We start from the raw sequence: 13,399 nt of genomic DNA on the forward strand, positions 1-13,399 counted from the left end.
TGGACGTTGACTTTTTCGACAAAAAGAAAAAAGTACAAATTTTTTGAAGAAGTTCATGAAATTAGGCAAAAGAGTTTTCGGACCTAAGGAAACTTCACAAATTTTCGACACAACTTGGAAAAGTTCATAATTTTGAAAAATCTTCTCCAAAATGAAAAAAAAATCATGAATTTAATTTTTAACAAGATATAAAAAATACCTTGATTTTTGTTCAAAAAAAGTTTGTAATTTGAATTTGTTCACAAAATTTTGATTCTTTTACAAAACTTGGGAAACATTCACAAATTTGAGAAAATTTCACGGATTTGAAAAGAGTTTTGAAAGTTGAAAAAAATTCACGAATTTCTGATGTTCACGAATTTGAGAAAAACGAACATAAAAAATTAAACAGAAAAGAAAAAATAAAATAAAATAAATAGAAAGCAAAAAGGAAAAATGAAAGAAAAAATATGAGAAACCAGCAACACCTATGCTGGGGAAAAACAGAAGAAAAACAGCTTGTAAAACTGCCAGTCAATCATGGGAAGGTTCCTGAAAAAAACAGTTTAAAAGAAGACCTACATGGGCTGGCACATGTAGATACACATTGTTGTGGAGGGGTGTGCGCCGGTTTTCAAAAATTATTATAACCAGCACTTAAGGCGCCAAATAGGAGTTTGGGTCATCATACTCATATGCGGCTTCAGTTAGACTTTTGCGGTCTCTCCTATTGGCAGATCACCTGATGATTCATTAACATTGGCACACGAGGCCAAATTTTTGTACTCTTACATTATAACCAAAAGATTTTAGAAACGAAATCTGGGAGCAATGCTCCTTAAGTCGATTTTTTTTCTATGTATCATTATTGCAAGATCATATTGCAAAAGTCATAGTTAAAATTTGCTCTTAATGCATCCAAGATAATCCTCGGTAGTACATTTTTCAGATATGCACGAGAGCAACATCGAAATGCACAAGTGTTCCTAGCACTGATATATAACTTCCCTGTGTGAGGATGTTGCTTGCCCTTCATTACCCACCCACTCATGTTTATTTTCCTTTATTATCTACCTCTACTCAATTTGTACAGAGCAGTTTGGCTATATATACTGCAGGATAGTCCACAACATAAATCAGTTGTTGCCAGTGATGTTTCTTTCCTTCTTTGGTTGGTCATTTAGTCTGAGCTGCACATTATCACCAACAATAGTGCTTTCGTAGTGTGTTACTTTTTGATACCATTGAAATCCGAACAACTAGCTAGCATGTAATGGCAACCGTAAAGAATTCTATGCATGCATGGACTTCCTTGACATGAGCGGCATCAGGAAACGTTTGGCACGGGCTACTACATCGCCGTGTATATGTTCCATGGGGTCCACGTACTCTAATATATACATCGTTGGGCCAGCACGGCATGAAAATCAAGTAGAAGTAGCTAATGGTTCCAGCCTGGGGGTCGATTCTCCGAGTGCTGGCGTTTCATCGTTACGTTGGCGAAGACTCGTACATATTTGTTACCCATTGTGTGGCCAAACCACCCGTTTACGCTTAGCGTTGCAATGCCCGAGAGATCCGGCTAGACTACTATGATGGTGTGATGCACTCGTACATACATTTTGGGATAGTTCACTAGCAGGACCGACCTTTGCCCACCTTACAAAAGCATACCATTAATATGATCAAATCAGTAAGGAATTCCTGTTTTTAATAGAAAATGAGCTAAAAATTGATCACAAATACTCGCCTAGGGATGGTGTTTTGTATACAAGCCGCCTGGGTATAATTAACTAACCGCTGCCGCTCACTCTCTCTTCTTCCTCTCATCTCTTTGCGATCTTTCCCTCCGCCGCGCCCGCCATTTTCACTATGCAATCGACGGCCGCCGAACTTCTGGCGGCAACGATCATTGGCGGCGTTTGTGCCTGCCGGTCGGCGTGCACGTGGCCTATCACTGCCCACGGCTGCGTGCTCTTGATCTGCCACATGTTGTGAGTTCAATCCGGCCGTCCTCTCATGTACTTAGTTAATTAGATTGATTAGTTAGGTTGATTAATTAGTGTTATATTTACATAATTTAAATTGATTATAGCTATATATATCTAGTTAATTAGATCGATTAGTATGTACACCTTGACTTTAATAATCACAACTTGAGTATGCAACTATTTAATTAATTAAAAATATGATGTGACTACACATTTTAAAATAGTTTTCCACAACTTGGGATTAATAATGATCTTACATATGCATGTGAACATGCACCAATTTGTTCTAAACGCAACAATGGATCTGGCGTGGCCTAGGTGTGACGATAGTAGGTTTACTAGGTGCAACATGGTGGTTGAATAGGGGCAAAGATGGATGACGACCAATCACTTCTCCATTGTGCTTTGCGAGGATTTCAAGTCAAAGACGGTATGTTAGAATAATAGAAAATTTCATAATCTGTTGGCTTTTTACTTGATATATAGTTGTGAATAAGAAATGTCTGATTCCCCCTCCCTTTTATTTTGTTAAGATCATCCCTTGCTTTGTGAGGATCGAGGTCCTTGAGATGCTACAAGTTCTAGTCGAGCAGCCAACCATAATTGAGTCCAACCTTCAAAGGGAAGAGCATTCGATTTCCCGGTTTTAATAAAAATAAAAACGATCAATGCTTTTTCAGTTGTTGTTGGTGGCGAAGATTGGCCAAGGCATACGAGCTAGATGTCGGGATGAGGATCAACATGTACATCATTGGTCAACAAAGATCTTCAAATGGGGCTGTGTTTGCAAACTATTTCAGTGCTACCTATGTGTAAGATTTTATGAAATATACAATTTCTTATGTGTTAACGCTTATTTTACCTGCCGTAACCATTTATCTTGATTACATGCAATTTGGACAGCTTATTTCAACTTGTGCCGTAAAACAAATAGGATAGTTGACACAAGGCATGTCATTGCAGCTTACTTCAACTTGTCCCACGAAACGTGTAATTTGACATCTTGCTTACATGTAATATGTATCTGAAGCATTTTTGGGCTGGTAATTACGGTTAGTTTTGTTGTTGGGACATTGAACCAAGGTACAAACTATACACGCATGCATGGGCGGAGCTAGCTATGTACACTCATTATTTAGGAAAGAAGAGCTCATAATTCAGAATAAACCTTATAATTAATGCCGCCTGCTACGCGCCGGCCTAAAAGATCCACCACTTCACGAGTTGTCGGATGTGACGCCATCATGCGGTAGAGCAGCGTCTTCCATTATTACAACAGAGCTCCTGTTGCAGAAATCTTTGCAACAGATGTCTTGGTCCAGTTTTTTTGCAATATGGGTATTGTCTTGTTGCAGAAAAACTTTTGCAACAAAGGTATTGTTGCAGAACTTTTTTTTACAACAAAGGCTGTGTTGCAGTTTTTTCATCTTCATCTTACTGAAAAAACTTTTGCAACATAGATAATATTGCAGAAAAATTCCCGCAACATACAAAAAAATTGCAATGAAGATGATGTCCCAGCATCTCCGGCGTCATTATCGTCGCCTTTTGCAACTCGGTCGTTGAAATTGCAATAGGGAGGCATCCGGTGATGGTCAGGAGCGACATGAAGAAGGTCGGCTGTGACCATGCCGAGCTCAGGTGATTTGCAGCCGATGACAGCCCCGTCGTGGCCAAAGGGCGTGGTGGAGGCGGCCGACGGCCGCCATCTCATTTGGTCGATCGGGTGTCCTCCATTCTCGCCGCAATGGCGTCCGCCCGGAGTTAATTGCACAAAACCACTACATTGGGGCATCGTTTGCAGAAAACCATGAGGTCACTAATTTTTTTTGCAAAAAACACCACACATTCAGTAAACTTTTTGCAAAAAGCACCAATCGAGTGATTTAGGTCGTTTAATCATTTTCTGACATGTGGGGACGGGTTGTTGGGAGCTGACATGGCAAAACATGTACATACACCCCTGGATCAAAAGGAAAAACGCAATCCAACCTAGTGGGTGGCGTCCCTCCTCCCTCCGATCTTGCAAGCCCCCGCCGCCTTGAGGCCTCCTCTGCCGGCCTCCGGCAAGCTGATGCCCGCAACCAGCAGGCCCCTCGCTCGCCGTCGCCTGCCTCCACTTCTTCTCCTTTATTCTCTCTTGTTCTCTGCAGGAAGCCGCCATGGATGGATGGAGCTCCACCGCGCCGCCTAGCTTGCCTGCACGCTCACCTCCGACCACCTTCGCTCGCCGTCGTCTCGTTCCCGTCTAGATTCAATGTCCTGGTCAGCGAGGACAACGACGCTCGGAGCGCGAGACGGCGGCCCGTGGCCGCCTCCGTTTGCCGCCTGCAGGGCGCCTCCTGTGACGGCCTTGAGCGCCGCCGCGACGGCCTCGGGCAGAAGACGACGAACGAGGCACCCTCCCTCGTCCCGCACATTGCCGTTGGTGGAGTCCATCGAGGGCGCGTGCGCCATCTGGGAGCTCACTGTGGCGCTGGCCAATGAGTCCTATTTGTAGCCCACGACTGCCACTGCCGCCCGGAGAACTTCTGGCTGCCGTCCCAGCGTTGCCCCGGCTGCGTTGAGCTGTCCAAGGGCGTTGCCCCGCGTGCTACAGAGAAGGAGGTTCGCCGCCATCCCAGTGTTGCCCCGGCCTGTGGCTGGGGAAGGAGGAAGCGGTCTCAAGGGGAGCAGGGGGCTGATTGCTTTTGTTTTTTTAATCTAAGGGTGTTTGTGTTATTATTTTGCCCAGCCAGCTTCTTACAGTTCGGCTCCACTTGTCAGAAAGTGATTAAACGGCTTAAATCCTCCGATCATCGGTTTCTGCAGAAAGATTATTGAGAACATGATTTTTTTTGCAACGGATTAGTGACTTGATGGTTTTTTGCAAACGATGCTCCAAATGTTGTTGTTTTGTGCAATTAACTCCGTCCGCCCGCAAACAGCGTAGTCATGGCATGGCGGCTCCATCGAGAAGAATACTGGGAGAAAAGGGGGACCGCGCAGCAACGCCACACTAAGCGCAGGTTCTTGTGGTGGTTGAGATTGAGTCGCATCGCAATATTCATTTAGGCCTCTTCCAATGCATTGGTACTAAGGTGGGGTGCTAAAGGCATTAAAGAGCTTAGCAACCACTCTCCCCAATGCATTGGTGCTTAACATTTGTAGCTAAGCATTCCTTATTTAATATTTTAACACCAAAACACCTTCATGCATTGGTTAATACTCATTTTGCATAGGTCCACGCGCTTAGCATCGTTTCCTTCTGGAGTCACCATAAGGCTGGTCATAGTGGGGAGTAACTTATACTATAGTGTCATGCATATGACACTAGTCTAAGTTACTATCTTCATAGTGCAAAGTAACATACTAGTAGTGTCATATGTGGCTTCATTTAATGGCTTATAGACTCATCTTATCTTGGGAAGCGCTATGTTACAGTAACATATTATGTTACCACTTCTCATTAATTACATGCCACATAAGCAAAAAAAAAATTGAAATGCGTTATGTTACTACCTAAGTTACTACATCCCAAGACAAGTTTGCTTATGTGTCACATAGTTAACAAGGAGAGAGGTATTTGGAGTAACATATTATGTTACCATCACATAGCGCTTCCTAAGAAATGTTGAGTGTATAAGCTAATAAATACAACCATATATGGTACTACTTCTATGACACTTTGCACTATGAAGATAGTAATATAGACCAGTGTCATATGTATGACACTAGTCTAAGTTACTCCCCACTATGACCAGCCTAATACTATCTTTCTTTTTTAACTACTCTGCCACATCACTTTTTTTGCCTATGTGACACCCTTAGCACCAGTATACCTTGGAGCACTGGGAAGGGTTAGTGGCGTTGATGCTATGGCGGCTGTAGCAGAAGGCTGTGTTGTTGCGGCTGTGGCAGAGGAGAGAGAATAAGAGAAGATAGAGAGAATTCCTTATTTGACATTCTCTTAAAATTGTGTTCCTTATTTGACATTGGAGAAAAATTTCTTCCCTATATGATCTCTAGTCTTAATTTTTTCCCCTATATGACACTCTAGTGCATTTTGTTCACGTGAAAAGACCATTTTACCTATATGTATAATGTGACCACAAATATGTACAAGATAATAGTTGTTCAAAAAAAATCAGTCGAGTTATCCATATGTGACATCATATATGCTGGTATTGTCATGCCAGTCAATTTGCTACTGTTCCGGTTAGATTGTATACCTGCAGTAGCATATCTGTGGAAATGATCCATGCTACATTTTGTTAAATATAGGAGCACGCCAGCATGCATCATCATGCAACTGTGCAACACGAGGAGCACCGTACGTATGTAGGTGCGTACGTGCACCGTACGTATGTAGTTGCGTACGAGGAGCATCGAGGCCTTCGAAGGTTCATGTGCTAATTGACTTCACGGTCTGGCTAGTTGTCTATACGTATTTGTGTACATATACGTGGCCAGCTTGCCGGCCAGAGCGTAGATATTTAAATACATACGCGCACCCTGACGATCAAGCAAATACATGTATTCTAGCTTCGTATGACCCGATTCATATACATACGCATGTTGGCTGCACCGAACCGGGCGTACGTTCGTGCTAGCACGCAACTTCCTTCCATACAGCTATAGGTCTTGCATGGGCCATGCAAATACGTGCAGATGCACTAATGGCACACACGTAGGTGATCACCGAAGCACACACAAAGTGCTTAAAAAATTCATTTATTTTTAAGAATGCATTTTAGTGTTAAAGCACACGTACAAAACTACGTCAAACAATCGCACTCACAAACCATACCGCATGAAACTAGACCCAACTAAATACATTGGATGCATGCGCTCAAGTATATAGAATACACACGCATCCCAAAAAAACCAACGGAGGAGATAACATGTTCAGCTGTGCTCACTACGAATTTTCCCTAATTAGGCTCAATGCTACATATTTCTGGTCACATTATGTACAGGGGCAAAAAGGTCTTTTCACGTGTATAAAATGAACTAGAGTGTCATATAGGGAAAGAAATTAAGACTATAGGTCATATAGGGAAGAATTTTTTTTTCAGTGTCAAATAAAGAACATGATTTTAAGGGAGTGTGAATTCTCTGGAGAAGATAAGGATTGGTTGTTTCGGAAGAAGTGAGGAAGTGAAGATGCGCATCGATCCATGGCCACGTGGCGAGCAGAGGAGTATTATACTTGTTCTTATCTGCCGGGACCTCGTTATCTCCCTTGCTGCAGCTGCCATCTGCGTTGGACGTGATGGCGGTGGACCGGGCACCGAAGGTGCTTGGGCATGCAGGTGGATCACGGCGGTGTCCCCGTAAGGCAGTTGGGGTGGTACTTGTGGGGAGATCGAGCGCGACAGTAAGGGCGGCACACACTTCTACGAGATTTTCATGCCATTCTTGCACAAGGGTGTATATCAGAGTACGCGGACCCCATGAACACATAGACAACGGCCAAGCACCACATGCCAAGCGCTTCCTGATGCCGCTCATTTCAAGGAAGTCCATGCGTGCATAGCATTCTTTGCCGTGCCATTACATGCTAGCTAGCTGTTTGGATTTGAACGGTGTAAAATAGTAAGACACTACAAGAGCAATACGGTTGCAGCTGGATCAGACCGAATGACCAACCAAAGGACCAAAGGAGGACACAAATTTCACTAGCAACAATCGATGTATGTTATGGACTATCCCGTGGTATATATAGCTAGCCTAGCTGGGCAGGAGTTATAAGTGAGAGATCTCTATAAGTGACTACGTACATTGCAGTTCATCCATACTTCAGTAGAGCAAGCTATAGTAAACTGCCCTGTACGAATTGAGTAGAGGTAGATAAATAAAGGAAAATAAACATAAGTGGGTGGGCAATGAGGGTGAAGCAGAGTTCTTACAAGATGGTCACATGGGGAGTTATAAATTACTCTGGGACGCTTGCGTGTTTCCATGTTGCTCTGGTGCGTATTGGAAAATGAACTACCGGTCTTAGATCAATTAAGAGCAAATTTATTACTATACTTTCCCAATATGATCTAGCAATAATAATACACATAAACTTTTTTTCAACCTAAGGAGCATTGCTCCCAATTTTCATTCCAAAAACTTATGGTAAACAATATACATAACTATGGGCTTTTTGGCTTTTTTCGGTTTTTTTGCTTTTTGGTTTTTCACCGGTCTTTCTTTGCTTTTGGACAATTTTTTTAATTTTGCGCGAAAAAACACATTTTTTTTGCTTCCACGAGAAACACGGTCTTACTTCCGACTTTCTGAGAGAAGCACGATTTGCTTTCGCGAGAGGCACGGCCATGCCTCTTGAAAACAAAAAAACATGATTTTTTTCCTTCTGCGAGAGGCACGGTTTTCCTTCCGTGAGAGGCACGGCCTGACTCACAGGAATGAAAAAAAAATCTTTTTTTTGTCATCCGTGGGAGACACGGTTTTGCTTCCACGAGAGGTACGGTTTTATTTCCACGAGAGGCACGACTGTGTCTCTCGGAAACAAAAAAATGTTTTCTCTTTCTTTTTTCTTCCGTGAGGGCACGATTTTGCTTTCGCGAGAGGCACGGCCGTGCCTCTCGAAAATGAAAAAAATGCACAATTTTGCTTCCGTGAGAGCCACGACCGTGCCTTTCCGAAAACAACGCCCGTTCTATTTTTTCCTTCCTCGAGAGGCACGTTTTTTGTCCGGTTTTTCGTGAAAAGGAAGTTTATCAAAACCTATCAACATGGTATCTAGCTTTGAAGATTTTGACGCGAGTAATCCAACAGTGAAAATGGTTTGAGATCTTGACGCACGGTTTAAGAGATCAAACGTTTTGAATAAATAGATCTATGAAAAAAGAGAAAACTCCGAGGTTGCGACAGGGGTACATGCAGGACGCCACTTGTCGGAACCTAGGGAGGTGGAAGTGATCTTTGAAAGGAGTACACTGATTGCTCTTTGGTATAAAGTTTAACTGTTCACATCTGTGGGCTCAAAATTTCAATTCGGAACCTGTCGTGTCCTCTTAAACTATGTAATCTCATCGCTACTCTACATCTATACAAAAAATTAATGCATAGGTGCAAGTCACAATACATAACCATGTAAAATCCTACATTATGTACAAAAACACTCTACCCCAATTTTGTGTTAGTCTTACTCGCGGGGAGATTACCATGAACTTATTTGTGAAGAATCACTAAGCAGTATCAATTTTAACCAAAAAATTGGTTTCATATAGTGAATTTCAAGGAGACACAACTAAATGATAGTATAAGGCAACATATTATCCTTGATCACTGTTGACCATTGTTGTGTTTTTTGGTCAATCATCAAACTTTGGACGTTCTAGACAAGGTTACACTTTGGTTCATCTTGTACTATCGAAACATCCTTGTTTAATACGTTGGTATCCTTGACACTATCACTGATGGGCTGATAGACACCATACCTTGCAATATTGCTAATGATTTATGGCTCCATGTCACTAAGTGCTCCAATATAGTAAATGGATGCAAGGATGGAAGTCATGCCTCTTTTCCTCATACCGCCCATTCCAAGATTACTTACGGTGAAAAAACGATGTCGTTTGAGTGTATCATGCATGCACGAGCACCAACGCTTACTCAAAGGTTCAACAACACATGTAAATCTATCTAACAAGATATATATGGGAGAGATCAAGGATATGTGTAGTAGCTATTGCCTTATCACTTCGCGTACTATATGAAACTTACAGTCTATACATTGTATTCCTTATAGATGACGCCCGTGTATGTCTCCTTGCTGAATCTATTTACCATTGCTCTCGCAAAAGGGGAATCAGGGAAGAAGGCGCGACTGAATGCACATGATGAGGATGCATATTATGGACACAAATATGAATCGAGAGCAGCGCAAGAGGAGTAAATACGAGTTGGTTGATGATATGAAATGACCTGCACTCATAAAGTCAATGGAACTCCAATGGCATGTGCATAAAGTAATGTCGCACACATCTATTTTAAACATTACACAGAAGTTTGCAGATGTGCACCATTCGCATGCAAGTACTGATGAGCAAATTATACACGATTTTGCCCTCCATCTTTCGTTGTAAAGATCAAGTTGACGCACAATCTTCAGATTTTTTAATAGAAAAAAGAACTGTTTATGTTTAATTTGTTATCATGACACACATATTCCCTGTTTTCGTTCAGTTTAAAATTACTAGAAGTGGTTCTTACACCGAAACCACCCGCGGTAGGAAGCATTGGAGGGAGTTTTAAAACTACATCCGATAGTATGAGGTATTAGTGACATTTGCCTACAAATGGAAGGCAAATCTGCCGATTGGCAATATCCGCGAAGGCGAGAACCACCTCCAAAGCAATATTCTGTACTAGTGAGGTATTGTTCTAGAATTATTCCAGTCACAAAATTGTTATAGTAGATTTATGTGGAAAACCTTCTACCGTACCATAACTGTTTTATTTCACAAATGCGAAGTTAGAAATAGTTGTTGTCAAACATATTTCCCCAAAATCCAAGTCATCTTCCTATAGGAACGTACGTAAAAGGAATGGAGGTGGTATAGTATAATACATGCAACCAAAATGGATTTATTAAACTGTAAATATATCTAGCTTTTCTTTTTTTCCCTGTACATAATTTTTTATATTAAATTTATAAAAATTCTGTGCGAAGAAATTCCACAGTTGGGGGTCAAAAAGAATAGTTCATCACATCGTATGATATTCTTTCTTTTTTTGTGGTTTTTTTTCAGTACTAAGAAAATATTATGATAAATACCAATAAAGTACATTTTTTGTGAAATAATAAAGTGCAATTATTCCCAATATGTAAATAATAATGAATGACAAACAAATTCCAATACTATAAAGCGTGCCACATAATTATTGTTTACCCGTTTTACTGTTCCTAGACCAAAATCTCATACAACCACATTGTACCGCCATACAAAGAAGCCAGTGGTATTAATATATTATTACGATAAGCTTAACCAAATCATTTTAACTGTCCGTCATGACAACCGGGAAGTACACAAGCTAAACAGTAAGTAAATGATCAATGTTGGAAGATAACATAGATATGCCCGTGTTCTAATTGCTGACGCACTGTATATGAATATCATACATATCACGAGCAGGGCACAGTATCACGAGCCAGGATCGATCAGAATGATCCTACGGAGCATATCATCTGAAGGTATGTAATGCTTAGGGGGTGTTTGTTTCCAGGGACTTTTTGGTGTAGGGACTAGAAAAAGTCCTAGCAAACTAAACAGGGTGGGACTTTTTGGGGACTTTTTGCTAAAAGTCCTTAGAAGCACCTCCTTGAGAGTCTTTTTCAAAAAGTCCCAGAGACTAGAAAAAGTCCTAGGACTAGAGAAACAAACACCACCTTAGTCTTCTTTCACTCAATTTTCTCCTTCATTTCTCGACATTCTTTTCCGACACCATCTTCAGCTATCCATTGAATAAATTAAGTGAAAAATAAGGTATATACATCCACGCTAAACTGTCAGTTTTTTAATTTAAAAAATGTAATGGCGTCATGTGGGGAACAACAAGTATACCTTTGCTTGGCCTGCCTTGTGGCGTCTGAAGGCCTACAGCCAAAACAAATAGTAGTGTTTAATTTTCTGCAAAAGAGAGCTTAACTGATTGCAAATTGAGAAGTTTGTGCAGGTAACAAGAAGCATACGTTATTTGTCCCGTACAGATAATCGCAATACGTGAACACAGTTGCAAAGTTGCTCTGGCAGTTCCCTCCCAAGTAGTGGTGGTAGTCGTGGAACTCTGCTCCTCCCCAGAACGGGATAAGCTTTGTCGGGTTGAACGGGAAGTTGTACCTGAATTTGTAAATAAGAATCCATTTATATATACTCCATAGAGAACATATTCTCTTACTGAAAAGTGCTTCTCTTCCAGCATGAAAAGAGTATATATTACCCGCAGTGGGTCTCGATGGCCGAAATAGCCACTATCACAAACCAGATGCCGAAGGTGATCATGTGGCAAGGCGCGATCACCGGGCCGACGACGGTGGGGACGGTGAGGATGAGCACCTCGGTCCAGTGCATGTATGGCGCGACGAAGCCGTTGGGTGCAGTGTACTCATGGTGGACGTGGTGGATGTTGTCGTAGCACCACTTGGTGTGCATCAGCCGGTGGACCCAGTAGCTGAGATAGTCCTCCACAAGCAGGTACATGAGCAGCTGCGCCGCCATCTCCCCCGCCGACGGCAGCGGCAGCCCCATCCGGATCCCCAACATCTGATGACATGAGGCGCACACCAATCAACGTCTAACTCGCAGAGTCAAAGTGACAGTAGACAGCACTGTACCAGGAGCTCCACAAAATGATAGTGTGTACAAACCTTGACCGCAGGATAGGACAGCAGCTGGACAGGGGCGGCGAGGGGGAGCAAGAAGCGCGCGGTGTCCGTGTAGCAGCGGAGGAAGCCGGCCGGCGACAGCCGCGCGCCCCGGGGCTGCAGCTTGTACCGCAGGGCGACGGCCGGCGCGCCGAGCTCGAGAAGCGCGAGCATGAGCGGCAGCAGGGTGTAGACGGCAAGGAGGACGGCGACAGTGTGGTAGTAAAGGTAGTAGTCCGCCTTCGCCGCCGTGTACCGGAACCACGCTGCCTCGGCGCGCGTCATGGCGCGCCTCAGCGCCGCCTCCGCGTCGGACGCCGTTGCGTAAGGGAGCATCGCCGGTCGCGGATGTGCAGCTAGGCTGTTTGTTTCTTCGCAGTCGCGGACGTGCAGCTAGCTACTGCTCTGTGCGCGACTGGAACGGTCGACCGATGGGTTTTTGAAGAGGCTGTTTGTCTATCTGACTTGTGGGCCAGCACTACGAGGGGGGTGGGTGCTGCCTTTTTTTTGCGAATCAAGGGAGCGTGTGCTGGCTGCATCGTGCTGATTCATATTTTCACGGGCATGGTAAATCGTTTAACTTTACTACATAATATTTCTTTTGGCGAAAAGGCCTAGGCCATATATTAAGCTTAACGGGACCTTACAAACACACCCCTGCCGATTTTTTTTTTTACACTCAGAGCTTTGAGGGTGCCGAAGTCTTTTTCCTCATGCAAACCTCTGGGCCTCTGCCTTGGGATGGCAAACTTTATAAAATCCAGTAGCTTGTAGAAGCATGAGCCGAAAAGTCATCGATGCCTGCCAGGAGATGTCGGCGGCCATGAAATGAGAACAACAATAAAGGTCTGTAGAAACTCCAGATTCAGTCATATCTCCGGTTGGAAGACTTGCTTGTGTGTTTGGAACTTTGGATTCTCTGTTTACATTAATGCCTATTAACTAGCTAGGCAAGGATGTATAGCTATGGCAAGGACTTTGTGCTCCGTTTATGAGCTGTACTTCATATTACAGACTTTGTTTTTTGTTGCACTTGCTTAATAATATGGCCGCATGCATCTTTCGGATG

At 42.9% G+C, this 13,399-nt stretch overlaps 1 protein-coding gene across 1 annotated transcript; it reads right to left on the minus strand.

Annotated features, from left to right (window-relative positions):
• Positions 1-10,917: 10,917 nt before the first annotated feature.
• Positions 10,918-12,728, minus strand: LOC119298075 (very-long-chain aldehyde decarbonylase GL1-10-like). Its single transcript, XM_037575605.1, has 6 exons — positions 12,334-12,728; positions 11,907-12,229; positions 11,659-11,806; positions 11,531-11,563; positions 11,356-11,420; positions 10,918-11,170 (listed from the first exon to the last, which is right to left on the minus strand). The coding sequence occupies exons 1-5, from the start codon at positions 12,664-12,666 to the stop codon at positions 11,385-11,387; spliced, it is 873 nt and encodes a 290-aa protein (XP_037431502.1). The 5' UTR covers positions 12,667-12,728; the 3' UTR covers positions 10,918-11,170; positions 11,356-11,384.
• Between the last annotated feature and the right edge of the window lie 671 nt (positions 12,729-13,399).

The sequence above is a fragment of the Triticum dicoccoides genome, chromosome 5A (genome assembly GCF_002162155.2).
Source record: "Triticum dicoccoides isolate Atlit2015 ecotype Zavitan chromosome 5A, WEW_v2.0, whole genome shotgun sequence".
In the NCBI taxonomy this organism is placed as follows: domain Eukaryota; kingdom Viridiplantae; phylum Streptophyta; class Magnoliopsida; order Poales; family Poaceae; genus Triticum; species Triticum dicoccoides.